Source organism: Buteo buteo, chromosome 2, assembly GCF_964188355.1.
Source record: "Buteo buteo chromosome 2, bButBut1.hap1.1, whole genome shotgun sequence".
NCBI classification, from domain to species: domain Eukaryota; kingdom Metazoa; phylum Chordata; class Aves; order Accipitriformes; family Accipitridae; genus Buteo; species Buteo buteo.
In genome coordinates this window covers 3,951,666-3,971,969 of record NC_134172.1, presented here as the reverse complement: position 1 = coordinate 3,971,969, position 20,304 = coordinate 3,951,666, and the positions used below count along the sequence as shown (strand labels likewise).

Here is a 20,304-nt window from a genome sequence, read left to right as displayed (position 1 = left end):
CTATCTTGTTTTTTCTGATCATATTGTTATGTGCATTGAATCCTTTGTTAGGACGGAGGTTCTTGGGGGGGTGGGTGATAACATGATTTTATCAAAAAGATCCTTTTCTCTTCAGCAGTATCTTAAACCAATTTACTTTAAACTTGAGTGAAGAAAGGTATTTGTCGTTCTGTAAATAACTTGGATAATAGTATATATTATAAGGCAGACTTTGAACATTTTAAATTACAAAAGTTCTGTATAGAAATGTTTTATTAAAATATTATTTGGGGGGAGGAACTCATCATGACTCTAGGTATCTGTAGTGCAAAGGCAGTAAGTTGGTTTTCTCCTGATTAAGTTTGGATGCCAAAGCAAATGTTCAAGGACTGAAAGGCAGAACATATGCAGATAACTTTGAAGTGGTCTTCTAAAGTGCACGCTTGCAGAATAAATGTCATGTTACAACCCTAACATTGAGATGACAAAACTTTCAAAAGCGCAATGAGGAGTTGGGTTTCTGCTTCCTGTAGGAAGTCTGTTAAGTCACCTAACTCCTTGCCATGCATCTGAAAAGTTTTCTTTTTGGATAATGCTTTTCCTTGTGTTTTTCATTTCATGAACAAGTAAATGAGAAAAACCCTATCCATTTTATCTATCAAATTGCCAGTGTAATTAGAGAAACTTCTACCTGGGTTTTAATGTACCAACTATCCCTTTCTTTGCTTATTGAGGACTAGTCTAAAGAAAGTACATGCTTAGGTAATTTGTTCAATTGGTCTTCAAGTGCTGCTGCATGGCAGAAGCACATTACTACAGCATTCATATCAAGTGTGTTTGAACCTATTGCTGTTTCTAGCTAATTCTAAGCACTAAGTCTTGTTTATTATTGGTTTCATTGAAGTAACCCACTTCTATTTTTTCACTACTTTAAATCAGCTTTATAATTAAGCCCGCATAAACTGTTTACTTAACAGCAGGTTGTTAATGCAGCTCACTTTGGCTTAAAGAACTTCAAAAGCTGTAAGAATTTTTCTGTTTGTAGCAATATGCTGTATTAGCAAGGGAAAACCAAAGAACACCCCCTACGATTGAGAAATTAAATGTTGTCTTGATAGCATTTCTTTCCCTGTGTTAAACCAATGAATTTTTCTCTATTATTCAGTATTACAGAAGTGGAAGGTCTGGTTGGCATTTGGAGCTTAAAAAAAATCAAGAGTGTAAACACTCCTGATTCACAGTTCCATCTTTTGGCATGCATTCCAGCACTGCAGTGTTTTGTGACCTAGTAGTTCAAAACTCAAGTAAAGATATGTGCTTAAAATGTAGTATCTTATCATAGCAGTGAAAACATAACTTCATTGTACCACATCTGTGTTATTGTAAATTTAGAAAAAGCATCTGTGATTGATTATTTATTTTGAGAGAGGGGAGTTCATTGGAAGAAGGCTAGAAAGGCAAAATAGTGCCTGGGGAGGAGAGAGGAAAAATGTTTTCAAATATTAAAATAATTTCAAATGCAAATTATCTTGACTTCTGGGGTTTTTTCTTCCCCAATATATAAGATTAATGCAAGTTCTGATGTTCCGTACTGAATTTGTCTGCATAGTAAGGTTCCCTGTGCAACATTATGCAGGCTTTCTTGTAGAAGTAATTTCCTTTCTTTTTTTGGAAAAGGATATAGAGAGATACCAGGTCATAGCATTATCATCAAAAAGGTGAATCTTAACATATAATTATATATGCACAACCTTGAATATTCTAATTTGAAGTCAGCTCAGAAATTTGGCATAACTCCAAATACCTTTTAGGATAGTGTGCAAAATGTAATGCAGTTGCATTTCTCCTTCAGGCTAGAAACAGCTAAATGTGGGAAGCTGAAAAATAGGGAGGAAGTCTGCATTTATTACAGAAGTCAGCTGTAGGGTTAGCATATAATGTCTGCTTGCATTGTGCTGCTGTTGCTTTTGGGAAGCCTGCGAGCTTATGAGCTGGAGTGCTATACTCTTGATGGTTAAAGGTAGAAGTATTGCTTTGTATTCTGAGTCATGAGGCCAATTAAGTAAATGAAGAGTAAGAAAGAAGCGGGGCGGGGGGAGCAAAGTATCTATCACATATGACAACTTTCTTCTTTTTTTAAATAAACTGACTTTAAAGTGACCTTGTAATATAAGAACCTAACAATTTCAGAAACATATAAATTCAATTAGTTACAATTTGGCAATAAATATTGGGTATCCTCTCTCTCATTAAAAATGTAAGTTATGTTTGAATGTGTATTTAAAGACACTTATTTGAAAATTGTTTACTGCATGCATAAAGTAATACTTGATACAACTTCCAAGTATGCACAGTTAGCTAAACTTTGAGCAAATTTCATGTAAAAGTTTAAAATGCCTGTGTGTATAATCTGTAAAGTTTTAAGTCCATGTATGTAACTGGATTTTTTCACTATTTTTTTTCTTACCTTCATCTCTTTTTTTTTTTTCTGTGCCATTCTCCTCTTTTACTTCATCTGAATCCCTGATTATTTTTTTTTTACCATCTTACCATCTTGCTGTTTGTCAAACAGAACAACAAAACCTGCTCCTCATCTCGATGGGTAAGAATCCTCTACCATTTCTCCAAAGATGGCTAAAATTTGAAGGTTGTAAGTCTTCACATATTATATTGAAAGTAGACAACAATGGGGAAACCAATTCTTAATTCTGTGAAAGATTATACAATAGAACAAGATGGAAAACAAAAGTTTCAGTTCTATAAAAAATTCAAGTTGCAACTTATTTCCTAAAGCTGGTCAAAAACTTGGAAGGTCTGAAATCCTAACATTATTTCTTTAAAACTGGTTGCTGCGCTGCCCTCAGTCCATAAATCAGTGAGTTGAAATGTCAAGTTTAATATATTTGGATAGTACTCTTTGTGGCATGTTTTTATCCCCAAAATATATTAGTTCCTGTAAGTATAAGTTATGGGGCAAATGGAAGAAGGAAAGACAAATGTGGTAGGGTAGAACAAAACTGGGGGTTCCTTAATTATAACTGTCCCTGCAATGCCAGTGGGAATTTGTATGCTGAGTTTGTATAGACCTATAAATGCTTCTTCTCTGGGGAAAACTGTACTACTTTGTCATCTTTGTATATGGACTCTTGATCCCTCTATTGCACAAAATTTCAAAAATAGAAGGATGGATTAGAAATGATGATCTGTTTACCCTGACCATGTATAAGAGAGTAGAATGACCTCAAGTATTTCTCTCAAATTGAACAGGAGTGAACCTCTGTTTCGTCTTGCGTGAAAACTTAGCGTTGTTGTAAATGTAAAAAAAAAAATCTTATTTTTAAGGTTAATACATTTTTAAGAGCTGAATGTTTCTATTTCAGAATGACTTTTAAAATCTGAAATTCATTGGAAAATAATTACAGAAATATATAAATGTTTGTACTTTCCAAATATTTTATTTCTGCAGTGTACATGTTGTCTTTGGACTGGTTATTTCTGGTTTTGAAGTAATAGAACAAATAGAAAATCTGAAAACTGATACTGCAAGTAGACCCTATGCAGATGTACGAGTTATTGACTGTGGGGTGCTTGTTACAAAATCAGCAAAAGATGGTAAGCATACACATACCTGAAGTTAATTGAATGTTGACATTGTTTTCAGAGAGTATAAAAATTATTGCAGTGTCTAAAAATCATTATGGTAAATCTCTAGAACCTTAATTAATTCTTACAAGCCTTTAAAATTTTAATCTTGGTGTAGGTGAGGAAGGCAAAGCAAGGGAAAAGGTTTTCTGACCTAAACCTTTGTGCCTTGGAAAACGTATGCCTGGTTCCTATTCTCTTTAATTAATGTTTGAGGTTAATGTGACATACTCAAAAAATAATTAGAATTTATTTTTCTGAGTTTAAAAGATGGACACACAAACATATACTTTTCTTGAAGTTGAATTTTGTGCAGTTTCCAAAGGTTTATTTTAAGATCATGTAATGTTAATGTATGTGGTGTATGTAGTCAACATAATTTTCCTTTTCATGAGAATTCATAGGGAATAAGTTACCTTTAAAATATATTCGGACAGTTGCTGTAAAGTAGTGGAACGTTATAAGTTTGAGTTTTCTACTTTTGACTTTAAGGATAATGTGGTTATTTATGTCCGTTAGAGAAAGTCAAGAGGATAGATAATATAAAAGTATGAGGATGCAGAAAGGAGAAATACACAACTGAGGCTGAGATTAACTCTTAAACTTTGTTTTGTAACCTGTGCATTGCTTTCTAAAGAAACTAATTTTTTTTCTTTTTTTTACTATAAATGGTGTTGGCTTATTTGTACATTCTATTCGAACCCAAAAGTGTGAATTCAGTGTTATAACCTAAAATACATTTTCAAAGGAGAAAAGGGGAGGAACCCTCCTTCTTAAAACTATACTTATCCTCAACCTTTCTTTATATTAGCTTGGCATAAGTTAATGTTTAGCTTCAGTTATAAACTTACTGTGTATTAATTTAAAAATGTTTTGGCCTTGCAGTGATATGTTTTCTTATATGGTGGAAGTTGTGTGTGGAAGTTCATACAGTTTACTTCATAGCAACTGAAGGAATTTTTTTACAGCTATCTTTGCTGGAAAATATTTGTATCATTTCTTTTAGTATTGTTTTAGACTAGACACAATTATATGACGTTTTATTATTGTGCTTTAATGCAACTCATTGTGTAAAAAGTTCACAGAGCTTCTCAAAGCAGTATGGTGTGTATTTATATAAAAATGTATGTATTTTGTGCTGTGTATATACACACTACACACGTGTGCACCTGTACACACTGTAAACTTAAAATATCTGTTTTAAGCTTTGGAGAAGAAGAAGAAAGTATGTTCTGACTCAGAAGCTTCAGACTCCTCCTCCAGTGCATCAAGCTCTTCAGAAACTTCATCTGACAGTGAAGCTGAAAATGAAAGAAGCAGAAGAAGAAAGCGTAAAAGAAGAGCTAAAACCAAACAATCAAGAAAACGAAGAAAGGAAGAGAGGAAGAAAGAGGATCCAAGGTGCAAGCGAACCTCAAACCAAAGACGGTGACTAGTCACTTAATTTTAAGAATTTCAGAGAAATCTGAGAAATCCTACTTAGTTTTCATGAAGTACTCAAGCAATGAGGATGAAAATGCTTTTATTTAAGTTTGGATTTTAATGCTTGATTTCTATGAACAAGCAAAAACAACCAACCAAAAAAAACCCTAAAGCTGAGCTTGTTGAGTAGATTTTTCCATGAAATAGTTCGAGATCTTTGTAGATGGAAACTAGAGCAACTTTGAAATGAGTAAGGCTCAGCATGTTAAAGTATCTGGGACTCAGTATACCTGTGTTAAAGTCAGACATTAGGCAAATAATAGATCTTTGATATGTATTTGATTATATTTTAAAAATATATCTTGACAAATGGCAAATTAAAATTATTTGCTGTAAAGTGAGAACTGAACCTTTTTTCAAATAATAGTGCACCATCCTTCCTTTAGCCTAAAATGGGTTGTTAATGAAACACATTTTGGTTGTTAAGCCATCTTGGAGTTTGATGCATCATGTGGACTTGTTTTGGAATTCACTTTGAAAAAGTGGTGTTTATCAGTTGACAGTTAATTTTGATTTATCAACTTATTTTTCCCCATAGCAGCCTTTCTGACAAGAGTGATATAACGGAAAAAGCAGTCGATGTTAGCACAAAGAGGGACAAACCTGTGGTACGTCCTGAAGAAATTCCTCCAGTGCCTGAAAACAGATTTTTGCTAAGAAGAGATGTGCCTGTTGTCAATGTAGAACCTGAACCGTAAGGAAAATTGAGCTTTCTTATTAATGTTGACTTGGTGGAAACTATGCATAAAATTTTCCTGCTATTGTTCTATTACTAGTACTGATAGCAAATGATGGCTGTAGCGTCAGAATTTCTAAATGAGGTAATTAAATTGCCCTTTTTACAGTTTTCTCTGTAATATTCCTTACAACCTATGTCAGGGTTTTTCAGTGAGATCTAATGAGTTAGTTTCATTGGTCCTTAAGCATGTTATGACCTTAAACTCAATTACAGATGATGCAAAAAAATGAGTGAATAATTCTGAAAGAAATTTTGCAATGTAAACCATGGCAAATATTTGATTGCAAGGGAAGTTTGGGATTGGGAGAGGTGATTTTTCATCTTTCTTAGATTGAAGAAGAAACTTTGGTTCAAAATCAGTCAACTAGAATTTTATGACCCATCTATGATTTTTGAGAATAAGAGAAAATCCTCTTCTTTTCATATAAAGGAAGTAATGAGTTCACAAGTTACTTTCAATTTGTGTGTTGTACCTCTACTAAACTGCAGTTAGGTTCTTTTTCTATCAAATTTCTTCACTTTTGGACTTAGATGAGCTAATACATTACATTGCCAGATACCTCTAAAATCAGGGGTTTTGTTTGTTTTTTCATTTCAGTTAATGCTATAGTCTGCTGTAAGCCTTTTCTTGAAACATTACTTATGTTTCCAAACCCTTAGTAATTGCTTCTTTCGAGGATATTACACAAATTGTAAAGGAGTGCTGATTTTACCTCTTGTTGCTCGGGAAAGAAGCAAGGTTTTAGAACCTGTGGACTGTCGTGAATTACCATTCCCTATGCTAAGACATTGAATTTGTGTAACTGCCGAGACCCTGAAACTCTTCTGTCCATGTTGTCTTCATGATTTTTGCACCAAACACAAGTTAACCTCTTTAGAAAAGCCGTGTACCGCTTGAACTTGCTAAGTACTCTGTTAATTGTTAGCATTTATTTACAGGTAGAGAGGTCAGGTAGGCTACATATTTGGTTGAAAGCAAGTATATGTTGATTTGCCTTTCATTGCAGAACTGTGCGTGTCTTGCTTTATTTCTTGGAGAATTCACTGAATTCTTAGTTCTGCCATCTCAAAATAAACGAATATTTTGCATTATTAACTTAAAATTAGTTTAAGTTAATTCTTTGGGTTTTTTCCATGTAAGCTCATATTTTATTAATTTATGTAGGAAGCTTCTTGATCCTACGCCAATTCTGACTGACCAGAAACCATCAGTCTCTAAATCTGGACGAAAAATTAAAGGAAGAGGCACAATAGTATGTGACAAACTTTATTTTATCCCCCCCTCACCCCACCCCTTTCCTCTCAGAGTATCTTCTCTGACCTTTGAATTTCCTTGGAGGCTTTGTGTGACACTTTAACATGTTGTAGATGAAATACTGTGGTCAGGTAGTTAATTTTATAACGCTTTTCTTGCTATGCTTCTTGTTACTGTCTTTTTACTTTAAGATTGTTTGGGAATGCTTACTCCTCAGCTATGAGAAGTCTTCAAACATAAGAATAAATTTATTTCTTTTTAAAGATTGAAATTAATTCAGCCAGATTCGTCCCATGCGAGCCACAACATCTAAAGTAATGGGAAGTGACAACAGCTTTTACTCTTCTCCACTCGTTGGATTTTCTTGCTGTTTCTGTTAAACATTAGGACTGTAATGCATAACATTAGACAAAGCTGTTCTATAGTGTCCTAAGTGTATACAGCCCTTTCAGATGTATATTGCTTGTTCTCCCAAGTTCTGGTATTTGCATCTCCTGATGATTGTGCATATATTGCTGAGAAGCAACAGTTTTGTTGGCAACTTTGGCAGAATCGCTTACCTTGTTTGTTCTGCTTTTTGTTATTTTAAGTCAACCTTTTGTTTCCTTTTTTTTTAGCTACTTAATGTAGTTTCTCAAATTTCATCAGCTGTCCTGGCTGAGACCAAGTGTTATAATTTCATAGGTGACACTGCATGGGCAAGAAGTTACTTCTTTGCAGTGCTGGTTATGAAGCATTGTTGCAGATGTGCAGATTTGGTCCTTTTTTCTTTTTTTCTACCTACCTCTCTGAAGACTGCCACTGTTTAGGCAGATTTTATTTCTACTTCAGATCTCTGGTATCCTGAGAACTTTTGCCTTAATTTTGCTGTACTCAAGCAAAAGTCGTCTTGTCTCTTCTCTAGTAACTTACAATACAGGCCCCAAAACACTGCACAGCTGCATTGTTGGTTTTGAGTCAGTAGAAGAGGGAGAAAGTAAAAAAAGCTTTCGTAATTGTGCATTTGATTCTACTGTACTTCATATTGTAGCATGCCATGATTGAGCATATTCTTACCCTTTAGAATGTTTTCCTGGATCAATTTAGCAGGCGGCATTTGGGTGACCATAAACCAAACCAAGGCCAGATTTTTTTTGCAAGTGGAAGTCCTCAAAAAAAAAAAAAAAATTTATATATAAAGATCAGTATCTGTATAGCTGAAGGCACTTTTCATTAGAGTGGTCTTAACCAAGACTCCTCTGAGCATGATTTTCGTATGTGATAGCTGCTGGATTTGAGAAGTAGTTTTCTACTGATCCCCATAATGCAGTTATTTCAAGCCACAAAATTAATGGCTTAGATGGCCATAGCATGGACCAAGGTATTGTAGTGTTTGAGCCTCGCCTGAGAACCAACCCTTATTTGTCAGCCTTGACATTAAATCTGATAGCTGTCTTTGCTGCGTCTAACAGCTTTCATTTCTATTTGACACTTGTGATATCTGCTAAAGGAAGCCTTTTAAACAGACTGTTTTGAAATATTTATGTAAATAAAGATTTCTGGAAAAACAGCTTAAAGCTGAGTGGAACTGGCTTTTGCCAGGGATTTGGGTGTCTGTCCGGTTTTTCATAATTTTGGCACCCTCTTGGCAAAATTAAGAATAAAACCCAGTAATATCAGAAATAATTTAGGGCTAGCGATTAGTTGGAGAACTACGTTTTTCTGCCATCTCTAATAGTCTGATTAGCAACAGTTTCTACACAGAGTGAACTTTTTTGATGTTTTTCAAAATAATCATTTGTAGTTTTGAATCCTCTTAGGTTCTGAGAGACTCCTGAGTATAATATGAGAGAATTAGGGAGGTCCGTGAAACCTTCGCAACCTATTATACACCATTCATTTGTAAAAGCTGGGTTTTTTTAGTCACTGATTCAGCTCAAACATGTTCATGGCAGGTTATCTTTTTTTTTTTTTTTAAATGTGAACAATGTCTTAAAGACTTCTGCCTGTAATTAACTGAATAAATCAATACATGCATCTTTCTGGTTTTATTCTGGGGGGCAATTTTTTTTTTTCTTTCACATTTTGATTGCTTTTATAAGTGGCTCAAAATAATTGAGTAAAATCCAGATGTTTTTCTTTATTGAGTCAAGGAGCATCTAATTTCCTCACAGAATTTACCTAAGTGTGTATCCAACTGGGTAATGGAAAATAATGAGTTAGCAATATTAGAGTTTTTTCTCTGCTGCACAAGTAGCTCTTATTGCCTCCTTAAATGCTGTGCCTAAGCATTATTTGTTAAGTGTGAAGCTTCATTACACTTTTGTGAAAGGCTTTTTTTTTTTTTTCCCCCTCTCTTGGAAGGCGTCTTAAACTGGATTCCCATTTCTGAAGAGCTGAACAGCAGTAACTTTTGAAATAGGGCTTGTCTTTAATCATACAAGCAGTTAAGTGTTTGCTAACTGAAGTAAAACATCTGTGCTTTAGTATCCTGAAAAAAAAGTTGGTTATCTGCAGTAATTGTGTTATTCCAAAAGGTGTTACATAAAGGGAATCCATGACCTCTTACTTGATTCTTCCTTTTACATTTTGAAAAAATGGGTTAGCTGCTGGCCTCTCTCAAGCTTTGTGAAATGCTCTTAGAGTATAAAAAGATACAGTTAGCTATATAATCCAGTCTCATATGTGGGATATATGCATACCAAAAGTGGCTATTTTTGGTAGGAAATCTAGAGTTTGTTTTCTTCATGGACTTTGCGTAGATAATGTTGTCTGGCTTGTGTTATGAAGATGCATGCAAAATCTGTGTAAGAGACACCATATATTTTCTATATTATCCAATCTCTTCTAAAGAAAAATATATTATGTAACCATCTATCTTTGCTTTCATAGCGATATCACACCCCACCTCGATCACGATCATGTTCTGAATCCGATGATGATGACAGCAGTGAGACCCCTCCTCACTGGAAAGAGGAAATGCAGAGATTACGAACATATAGACCACCTAGTGGAGAAAAGTGGAGTAAAGGAGATAAGTAAGATCCTTACTACAAATTTAAAATGTCTTCGTTTTTTACACAAGCTTTAACAGATTGTGTAGATCTAGCATGTCATTTGTGTTTGAATAAAAAATGTAAATATCTTTGTATTTAAATACATTCCATTTAAATTCCAAAAAATTAGAAGTGGAAAACTTCTCTTGAAACCTTTCCACTTTGCTAATGTGACACCAGATGAACACACGCTGAAAAGTGTCAGAAGGTCAGAAGAGTAGTTTCTGATGGTGCCATCTTGGGTACTTCTTAAGTAACTAAGGACCTGTCCAGTTTCCTGTTGCTTTCCATAGAGCTAGTCATGTCATATTTCCTTTAGCCTCAAACTTGGTTATATGGTTTCTTTGGATACCAAGTAAGACATTCGAATCCACCAATCCTGTATTGTTCTAGTTACGTATTCTTTCTGCAGCTGCAAACTCTGTGATGGAAGCCAGCTCTCCAGAATTTCTGATGAGTTGATACTAAATATAAGCTTCTATCAAATTATGATAGATAACTCTTAGAAGGAAAACTGAAGAATATTGTATATAATCATTACTGAATAATTGCAAATGTTTCTGATAGTTTTTTTTATATACTGAGTGCGTTCAGTTTATTGCTGTATTGCAGCATACCAGCTAAAAGAATACTAAATAAGATGATGTTTTAAAATTTGTATTTAAACGTGGTTTAAGAATCCTATAGTGGTAGAGGTCAAAGTCCTGTAGACTAGGGCAGTTAAAACATTAAATCTTTGCACAGGTTCTACAATATGCAAAATTTGCTGACGTAGGCTGATTAATTTCTTATAGAGAAGTAGCTCTCTTGATAGTAACGTAATTCTACATCTTAACAAGCATAACAAGCTCAGTCAAAACACAATTGTCTGGTAGTAAAGGGTGTGTGTGTTTAATTTTTTTTTTAAACTCAATTAATTGCATAGGAGGTGGGGAAAATACTTAGTTTATCTGAAGTTTTTAAAGAATTTCCAATTAGTGTGGGGCTTGCTTGTTTGTTTTCTAGGTTGAGTGACCCATGTACAAGCAGATGGGATGAAAGAAGTGCATCCCGGAGATCAAGATCCTGGTCACATAACGGTTACTCTGATCTAAGTACTGTGAGATATTCTAGCCATCACAAAAAGCACAGAAAAGAGAAAAAGAAGGTGAAACATAAAAAGAAATCTAAAAAGCAGAAGCATTTCAAGAAGCACAAGCAAACTAAAAAAAAGAAGACATCAGCCTCATCAGATGTAGAATCCTCTCATTCCTTCCTCAGGAGGACAAAATCATCTTGTGATCGTGAGAGGAAATCTCGTTCTTCTTCATTGTCTTCTAGACATTCATCCAGAAGAGGCTGGTCTAAATCTGATAAGGAAGACCAGAGCTCATCCACTTTATCAAGCAGAGGGACTCGATCATACTACAGGTCCAGGTCCCGATCCAGATCTAGGTCTAAATCAAGATCTTATTCCCGAAGAAGTTCTAGATCAAGATCAGCCTCTAAATCATCGCGTTCTCGAAGCAGGTCAAGGTCAAGTTCTAACCCTAGGCTTCAAAAGACGGTTTCCAATTCTCCACGAAATATTTCAACACGATTAAATGAAAGTAAGTTGAACAAGACTGCTGAGCCTGTAAGAGCAGTTATACTCCCGAGTGATAAAATTGTCGTACCACCAGTTGTCCCAGAAAACCTCCCTGTTATACCCTTAAGTGATAGTCCCCCTCCTTCGAGGTGGAAACCTGGGCAGAAACCGTGGAAGCCATCTTATGAGCGAATTCAGGAAATGAAAGCTAAAACAACCCATTTAATACCCACACAAACTAATTACAATTTAGTAGTCATTAAAGAGGCCAACACTTCTTCCTCATATCATAAGCGACAAAGGAGTTCAGACAGTGATCGAAGCGGTTATTCCAAATATCATAGTGACAGAAGCTCAGACAGCTGGCTGAGGTCAAGAAGCAGGTCTTCTCGAAGTAGGTCATACTCAAGATCTTATACAAGATCTAGAAGTCCATCTAGCTCGAGGACAAAATCTCGTTCTTCTGGTAGATCACCATCACTGAGTAAATACCGCAGTGACAGGTCAGGTTATAGCGAGTCAACATCTTATTATTCCCTTAGTGATGATGATACGCACAGAAACAAAAGAAAGTCCATGTCAAGTGATCAGAAAGCTCGGTCTCTTAAACTGAGGCAAGAAACGAGCTCTGAAAGTACTCTCCCTTATAAGTGTACAAAAGACTACGATGAGTCTTCTCAAGGATTGAAAGAGAGTGACACTTTATCATCTTCAGACTTCTCTACTGACAGTGACCGTTCTGCCAAAATGAAAGTAGTCCAAGAAAAAGAAGGCCGTTTTCAATTAGAAGGAGATACTCAGAAACAGGATAAAAATAGCTTAAGTTCTGAGAGAGGGGAGGAGGAATCCAAGTGTGAGCGGGATTCTGGTCATGCTAAAAAGAAAGCAGCTAAAGAGAAATCTTCTGAGCAGCCTAGAGGTGGTGCAAAAACTAAACGAAAATCCTATTCAGGTAGTAAATGGGACTCTGAATCAAACTCCGAAAGAGGAGAGGCAAGGCATAATAGGGGAGACTCCAGACCCTCCTCCAGTAAAGAGGAAGGAGAGGCCACATCAGGATCTGATACAGAGCTTAGCGTTACCAAAAGGATAAAAAAACAGTCAAATTCTTCAGAAGGCTTTCTGGATTCTGATTGTGCGTGGAAGACAAGCAAACAGTTGTCATCTTCTGAATCTGAGAGTTCTTGTTCTAGCTCAACAAACATTAGAGGAAAGTCAAAAAAACACAAACATGGATCGAAAAAAACTCTTAAAAAATCACATTCAAAAAAAGCAAAAGAAAAATCAAAAGGGAAAAAGGAGAAGAAACACAAAGTTCAGAAAAGAAAAGAAATGTTTCACTGGCAGCCCCCACTGGAGTTTGGTGAAGAAGATGATGATGAGATAAATGAAAAGCCGGTTACCAAGGATGATAAAAAAGAAAAGCCGCTTACCAGGGACATAAAGGATAAACAAGTTTATGAAAAGGATGAAATAGTCAAAGATGAAATGGGAAATGGTGAAAAGTCTTGTGCGGATGAAAACCTTTTAGGTAAAAACACTACATGTGGTGCCTCACCAGATCGCAGTAACCTTAATAAAGATAGCATTGAAACAAATGCTTCAACCAGTATTTTAAACTCAGGAATAAATGTGACCGCTTGCAAGAATGAGGTTAAACAAGCTGAAGAAAGTAACCAGAACGGATTGGAAGATGTTATTCAGACAGATGACAACATGGAGATTTGTACTCCAGATCGTAACTCACCAGGGAAGGTTGATGTGGATGTTCTGTCTCCTGTCGTTCTCACTGCTAAACCTCAGGCTTTAAGTGCTAGTATAAACAAAGATTTACAGGTTGAGACCCCTGAACAAGATGCTGTCAAACTGGGAAACAGTATTACAGACTTTATTAATATTAAAGAAGAAAAAGAAATGGGAAGGCAAGAAAGTAACTCTGTCCCTGTGTCTTTAAACTGTAGTTTAAAATGTGAAATTACTGAAAATACACAGAGCAATATGATAGATAATAAGTGGAAGCCTTTGCAAGGTGTTGGTAATTTACAACCAGCAACAATTAGTACTGCTGCAGAAGTTAAGAATGTAGCTTCAGCACCAGAGCCTAAACCAGCAGGTTTAAGAATTGAAATAAAAGCTAAAAATAAAGTAAGGCCTGGATCTCTGTTTGATGAAGTTAGAAAAACAGCACGGCTAAATCGAAGGCCAAGGAACCAAGACAGTTCCAGTGAAGAAGAATCTCCAAGTAGAGATGACAATAGCCCATCCAGGAGTCTCAGTAGGTCACGAAGTAAATCTGATTCTAAATCCAGACACAGAACAAGGTCCATATCTTACAGTCACTCAAGAAGTCGGTCCCGAAGTTCTACATATTCATATAGGTAAGAAGTTTTTGCTATTCCCATGGCCTACCATGTTAACTTGAAAGTTCGATAATTTTAAGGCTTGTTTCTCTTTTTCAACTCATCTTTTTCTTTTAAACAGCACTGTTTCACTTAGAAAATATGGAATAAATATTCAGCTTAAGCATTATAAAGCTTTATCTTTTTCGCTTCCTGTTTTCTGCTGATCTTCTCTTCAGTTGCATTCTATTTTGTGCTTTTCAAAGTTGTTCATTGATTGTAGGTCAAGAAGCTATACAAGAAGCCGAAGCAGAGGATGGTATAGTAGAGATCGGTCAAGAAGTCGAAGTAGTTCTTACCACAGTTACAAGAGTCGTAGGTAAGTTTTTCTCTAATTGGAGATAGTGTCGGGGTGTGTTACGAAACCAGTAAATTAGGCACAGCAGTCCAATGCTTCAATTTCTGAGCAAGTTGGAAATGTGCTTAGCTATGCATACTGCAGTCTGAAGTATCTACTTGAAATGTGCAAGTTCAAACAGTCAGATTTCAAATTTCCTGTTACTGAAAAATAATTTTGTTTAATGGTTTGTAGTATGGATGATGAGGGATTCTGAGCAAAACATGTTCCTTTCCTCTCGCTTACCCCCTCCCCCTGCTCTCTTCAGCACTTGTTTCTGATTAACTTGAAATGTCTCTGTGTTCTTGTTTTTGTCAGTCGAACCTATAGTAGAAGTAGATCCAGAAGTAGTTCTTACGGTCATCACAGTCGATCCAGGTATGGGTAATAGTTTTTTTTAAACTCTGCAATAAATGTACTACTTATAAAAATGTCTTAGTATAAGAATACCCCTTTATCTATGGTACTTAAAAATACAGTATCACGATAGCAACTTGAATCAAAGCAAAATCAACATAAGACACTTTTAAAAGCTGAAAATAACCAAATCATCCTGGCATTAGTTAGAGGTTATGAGATGAGATAAGTAATAGTGAACACGTTTCCCTTTACTGTTAAAATGAAATTGAGTTATAAATGGAATCACTTTGTTACTTGTTTTCAGAAGTATTAGCAAACAAGATTTTTACTGCATCTACAATTTGTAGAGAAAACACAAAACTTTTTAAATGTGTGATAAGATTTTTTCTAGACTAATAAATTTGAGATTTTTACTGTTGTTTTGAAGATACTTTTTCTTGTTTTTAAACTTTTATAAAATGTAGAATTATTGTTTGCCACATCCTTCAAAAGTAGTTTCTATATAGGCACTCATCTCTGAATATAAATGTCTTTAAAATACATTTAAAATAAATAGCATTTTAGACAAGAAATTTTAATTTTACAATTACTTTCTTTTCTCTTTAAAGTAGGTCATACACGTATGATAGTTACTATAGCAGAAGTCGAAGCAGAAGTAAAAGGAGTGACAGCTATAGAAGATCTAGAAGTTATGATAGGCGATCCAGGTATGTTTTTGCTAGCATGACTTTGTCACTGTAGTTATGCAAAAGAATTTGCTACAATGTTCATGAAGGCTAATGGTTCCCCTCCTCCCCCAGCATAGAAATTATCTTGTTACCAAAAGTAATAATTAAAACCAATTAAAATTGGAGTAAGTGTGTGAGTGAGGAAATCGGAATTTCTAACATACTAAATTTGAGGCTAGGGAAGAAAATAGGATAAGAAAGATTTGAGAAGGCTCCATTTGATTTTATGTACGCAGTCAAAATAAGCATATTTGGGTTTTTTTAATAATTGTAAATGTTCTCATAATTTTAAATAATTTTCTTAAAAACTACAATGAACTAGCTCTCAAGACTTAAATCAAGTGCCCTGTTATGAATTAAAAGCTACCTGGTATGCAAAGAATTCCATTTAATGGTAAATTCTTTCTAGTGAGACTGAAAAGTGGATTTTAAAATAAAAAATCTGGAAGGGAAGTTAAAAATTGCAGTGTTATCCAGAATTAATTTTCAACTTCCCAGAAGGTATTTTGAAAGAACATTTTACCTGCAAATCCAGTGTGCTTCTGATGAATTCAGGATAAATTTTCTTCTACTCAGTCCAGTGGAATTATATAGGTGTAAGCAAGCACATTTCACAAAGACCAGAAGTTGAAGGGGGGGGGGGGGGGGGAGGGAGAGAGAGAGAGAGAGAGATTTACATAGATATATGAATATCAGTGAATATCAGTGATGATTTGTTTTGTACCTTTTAATATATCCCATGCTGGTCAGTGGTAAACCAGGCAGATCTCTAAGACTGCTGTAAATTTTCATCCTCTGCTGTCCTCATACTCATTTTTTCACAACTTTGTACCAACTCTTAGTGGACTTTGATCTCGCCTATTTCCCCATCTAGTTCTGACAGTAAGACAACTTTCATCTTGTTTTTGAGGGGAAACGAATGCAATTTAATGAAGAATGGAGAAATAGACTTGGTTTAGGATGTTGGGAAGCTTCAGGGAAACAATGTTGGATTAGGATATGCTCATCTTTCATTTAGAAAGCTTTCCTTAGAGGCACGAGGCTAGAAAATCTCCAGTGAAAGTTTATTCTGTGTAATTTGAATATGCCCTGTAGCTTGTCTGAAACCATCTGGACTCTATCTTGATGTTTGGCCAGGTGCTGAGTTTAGAATTCTTCTGGATAAGCCAAAACATTTTAATTTACAACTTCCACTCTGCAGACCCTCACACACTCCTGTTGTTGTGTGTGTCCTGGGCCTAATTCTTAAGACCCTTCTTCAAATGAAAAACTGCAGCATATAAAGCAAGGATTTGTGAAATTGTCTTAGTTGAGAAACACTTGCAATGTAAAATTATGTTTGTTAGACTATACTTCTCAGTCAGCTATTAGCATTTACAGGATCAGTTATTTTGGATGATTTCTTAGCTGTATCAGAGAAAGCAAGAAACTCTGTAGTTACAAACACACTTTGACTTGGGTTACACAGGGTTTTCATTGTGTAAAGTTACTGATTATTTTAATATTGAGTGTACTTTAATGAATGCTTCAGTTATATGAAATATGATCCTGTGAAAGACTTCTTGTATGCTTTCTTCTTGTCTTTTGTGTGTCTGTCTTGACAAGTTTTTTACGTGATGCAATTTTGAATTTGAAGCTCAAAATACAATTTGAGGCATTTTAATGTTTTCTTTGTAGATCTTATGGCTCTGACAGTGAAAGTGATCGCAGTTACTCTAAGAATCGAAGTCCCAGTGAAAGCAGCAGATATAGCTGAAAACTTTTCTTTGATGATGGAAACTGTATTTAATAATTTTTCCAGTGTTATGTTAAAAAAACTGTTTCTACAGTGTCACAAGTGAAGTTGAAGGGTGTTTACTGAGTTAGCTGAGACTTTACCATTTAACAGTGAACTCACTTGACTGACTGACTACGTAACGGAGAGAAGTACTGAGCTCAACTCAACGGGTTTGTTTGGTTTATGTTATGTCAAGTGCTACTTTTACAAAATAGAAAAAAAAAAAAACCAGTTTTATTTCTTTGAATTGGATTTTCCAAGCCATGAATGACACTTAGGTGAATTGCCTGCCACCGCTTTTCTGGTGCAGCAATCAGTACTCTCTTCAAGTATGTTTATAAACACCTTAGGGCTTTCTGCCTGTTACTATTAAATATATGCTATCAACTGTAAAACTGTGAAGAAAACTTCTTACAAAGGCTGCCATTTCTAGTTTATTAAAATGCTTTTTTTGATACTGGAAGATGGGTTCCATGCTGTCTTGTTTGTTGATTATTGCATTATATACAGTGTATACACAACAGCTAGCTGATGAAAACAAAGACTGCCACTCTGTCTTAATCCTTACTGAGCTGTGATATTACAGAAGTCTGCTGAAAAGGGTGAGATTATACACAGTGGGAATTGTCAAACTGGCAAGCAGTGAGCAAAAGTGTGATGAATGAGTTTTGATCTTAATATCTAACTTGTCTAAACTTTTATGTTTAAAAGTTACTTTTGTGATAAATATCAATGTTCTTAAAGAGTCTAAGGAAAGTATTTCTAAACACTTTTTGAATTTAATTTCAATTCATATTACAGTGCTTGGCATACTTCAACACATTTTAAAGTTGAATGTTGTAAACCGTTGAGTATATCATGAGTTTCTTCAAAATGCTTTTTTAAAAACTTACATGATAATAACTTTTTGAGAAAACAAACCATAATGGTTCCTTTATAAAATGTCTGTAGTGGTATCCCATTTGCCACAGGGAATATCGGATATTGATATTGCAGATATGGAACTATATATTGTTAAAGTGATACGACTACAAAAATGCTGGTATGCCTGATAAAAAACATGGATAATACTTCCAAAGTAAAGTTTAATACCAAAAATGACTCCATGTTCCAGGTAAATGGTTTGCAAAAACCCCATAGATTTAAGCAGAAAAGCGTTGAGTAATTTTGCAATAATCTAATTGAGTTGATTTAAAAAAATTTGTAAAGTTTTTCAGTGTTTAGAACGTTGTGTACTAAGAAACAGTTTTTTAATGGCATAATGTAATCTGAAAAGTGGGGTCTGTAGTGAAAACACAGACTAACCTAGCTTTATTAGAGCTAATGAGTACTGTTGTATTATAATAGTTTTCATTACTGACTTTCTGTAATATCTTGAGACGCTTTCATTTTCTCAAATGTTTTCAAATATTGAAAATGATTTTTTTAAATCTCATCAGGACACAACAGCTTTGAAAATTAAAAGTGGTAATTTCCTGCTTAGACGTCAATTCGTACTGTCTCTTTGATTGAATTAAGCTATCCAAAATTAGCTTTTGGTACACTTCTGAAACATAAAAAGAAAGTTCAAAGTGAAGTTTGAAGACTGTAATGATGCCCTCCATTTCTCTCCATGAACAGCTGTATAAGACATTTGTACGCAGGTTCTTAAAACTGAATTTGTCATATAGGTTTTTCACTTTGTAGAAGAACCCAAAATTCTGGACTTAGACCCTTCCTACTCTTGTAGTTCAGTGAAAAAGGTGTGCACGTAATCCTTTTGAATCAATATTTTGTAAGCTTCTTATGCTTTTTAACATGAAGTACATTTATTATTCAAGTCAGTATACATTTACAGACACGTTTCTAGCAGTAGCAGCCATTTCAGAGTCCTGAACAAATATTTCATTGCTAAGTCAAGATAATGTTGGTTGCAGTTTCATAGTTTTAAATACAAATGTAACTTGGTTTTTTTCCTTACTGAGAAAATAGAGCTAGTGGGCTAGCGGTATAACAAAATACACAAATGTAAACATTACCATTCAATACTTATTAGAGAAAAAAGCGCTCAAGAATCGCACTTTGTCCTGTTTCAGATCCGAGTTGACTTCTTATATTTAAGGCCAGGAAAAGGTAATAGAAATACGGTCAGTCAATTAATGGTAGTTGTCCAAAATTACTGCAGTGTCACTAATGTCTATTTCATATCTTGAATTGAAGCTTTATAAAGAAATTCCATCAGGTGGATGGTTGGGGAGGAGTGTGAGGGAAGCGGGCAGGGAGTATTTTTACTTGGTGAAGTCTGTTAAATTGTGCTGCAGATAGAAAATGTACCCCTGAGCTGGTTTTCTAATGTCGGTCTATGTTTTTGCAATTTTGTTATTCAAAAGTAGTTGCTGTTTGTAAAATAAACTTTTGTACATATCTGCAAGTGCTGTTTTCTCTACATCTGGAACAATCCGTTGCTGCTTGAGGGAAACAGGCAGGAAAATTAAAAATATACTTCAATTTCTGTATCCGCTTTTGTCCCTTGCAAGGCTGCGTACAAGTTGCCTTTCCTTCTCCTGACCTACATAGAGAATGATTCCTCAGCAAGACTCTGTGCTGGGTTTACATAATAGTCGTCATCAGAACAAATATTTTGAAATTTCCAAGTGATTTGAGGTCTCACCATTTCCTGAAGATATGTAAAAGGTTCCTATCCTTTGTGAAAAGCTACACTTAACAGATCTACACGGAAATCTCTAAATGTGCTGAGTTTAACTACTTTGCTAAATATTCTTTCCCAAATACACATTCCCACATCATTTCCGTAGTGTATTGGAAATGTGGTATTAGTTCGGGTCAGCAGATGTAGTGGCTCAGCAGACTAATCCATTAGTCTTTCAGACCTTCTGTTCCAGAAAAACTGGATTTCATCGGAAAATACTGGCTTTGTCCTAATGGAAAGGCTAATTGCCTTGGTCTAAGGTAAAAAGGACAAGTGGAAGTGTTTCCTTCTTCGATTTAGTCTCTAGCAAGATGC

General features: G+C 35.1%; 1 protein-coding gene across 7 annotated transcripts in view; it reads left to right on the top strand.

Moving 5' to 3' along the window:
- The window catches only part of NKTR (natural killer cell triggering receptor), a 45,583-nt gene extending 25,873 nt beyond the window's left edge, over nt 1-19,710 (top strand). For 4 of the 7 annotated variants that reach the window (XM_075044239.1, XM_075044248.1, XM_075044284.1 and 1 more), the window contains 11 exons: nt 2,552-2,581; nt 3,446-3,591; nt 4,827-5,049; nt 5,642-5,797; nt 7,008-7,095; nt 9,969-10,114; nt 11,138-14,077; nt 14,322-14,417; nt 14,754-14,813; nt 15,404-15,502; nt 17,201-19,710. In XM_075044239.1, the coding sequence (XP_074900340.1) occupies nt 2,552-2,581; nt 3,446-3,591; nt 4,827-5,049; nt 5,642-5,797; nt 7,008-7,095; nt 9,969-10,114; nt 11,138-14,077; nt 14,322-14,417; nt 14,754-14,813; nt 15,404-15,502; nt 17,201-17,279 (4,063 nt within the window). In that variant the 3' untranslated portion in view covers nt 17,280-19,710. The remainder of the gene's footprint in view (nt 1-2,551; nt 2,582-3,445; nt 3,592-4,826; nt 5,050-5,641; nt 5,798-7,007; nt 7,096-9,968; nt 10,115-11,137; nt 14,078-14,321; nt 14,418-14,753; nt 14,814-15,403; nt 15,503-17,200) is intronic. The other 3 variants (XM_075044273.1, XM_075044254.1, XM_075044263.1) reach the window with 3 other exon arrangements.
- The last annotated feature ends 594 nt before the right edge of the window (nt 19,711-20,304 follow it).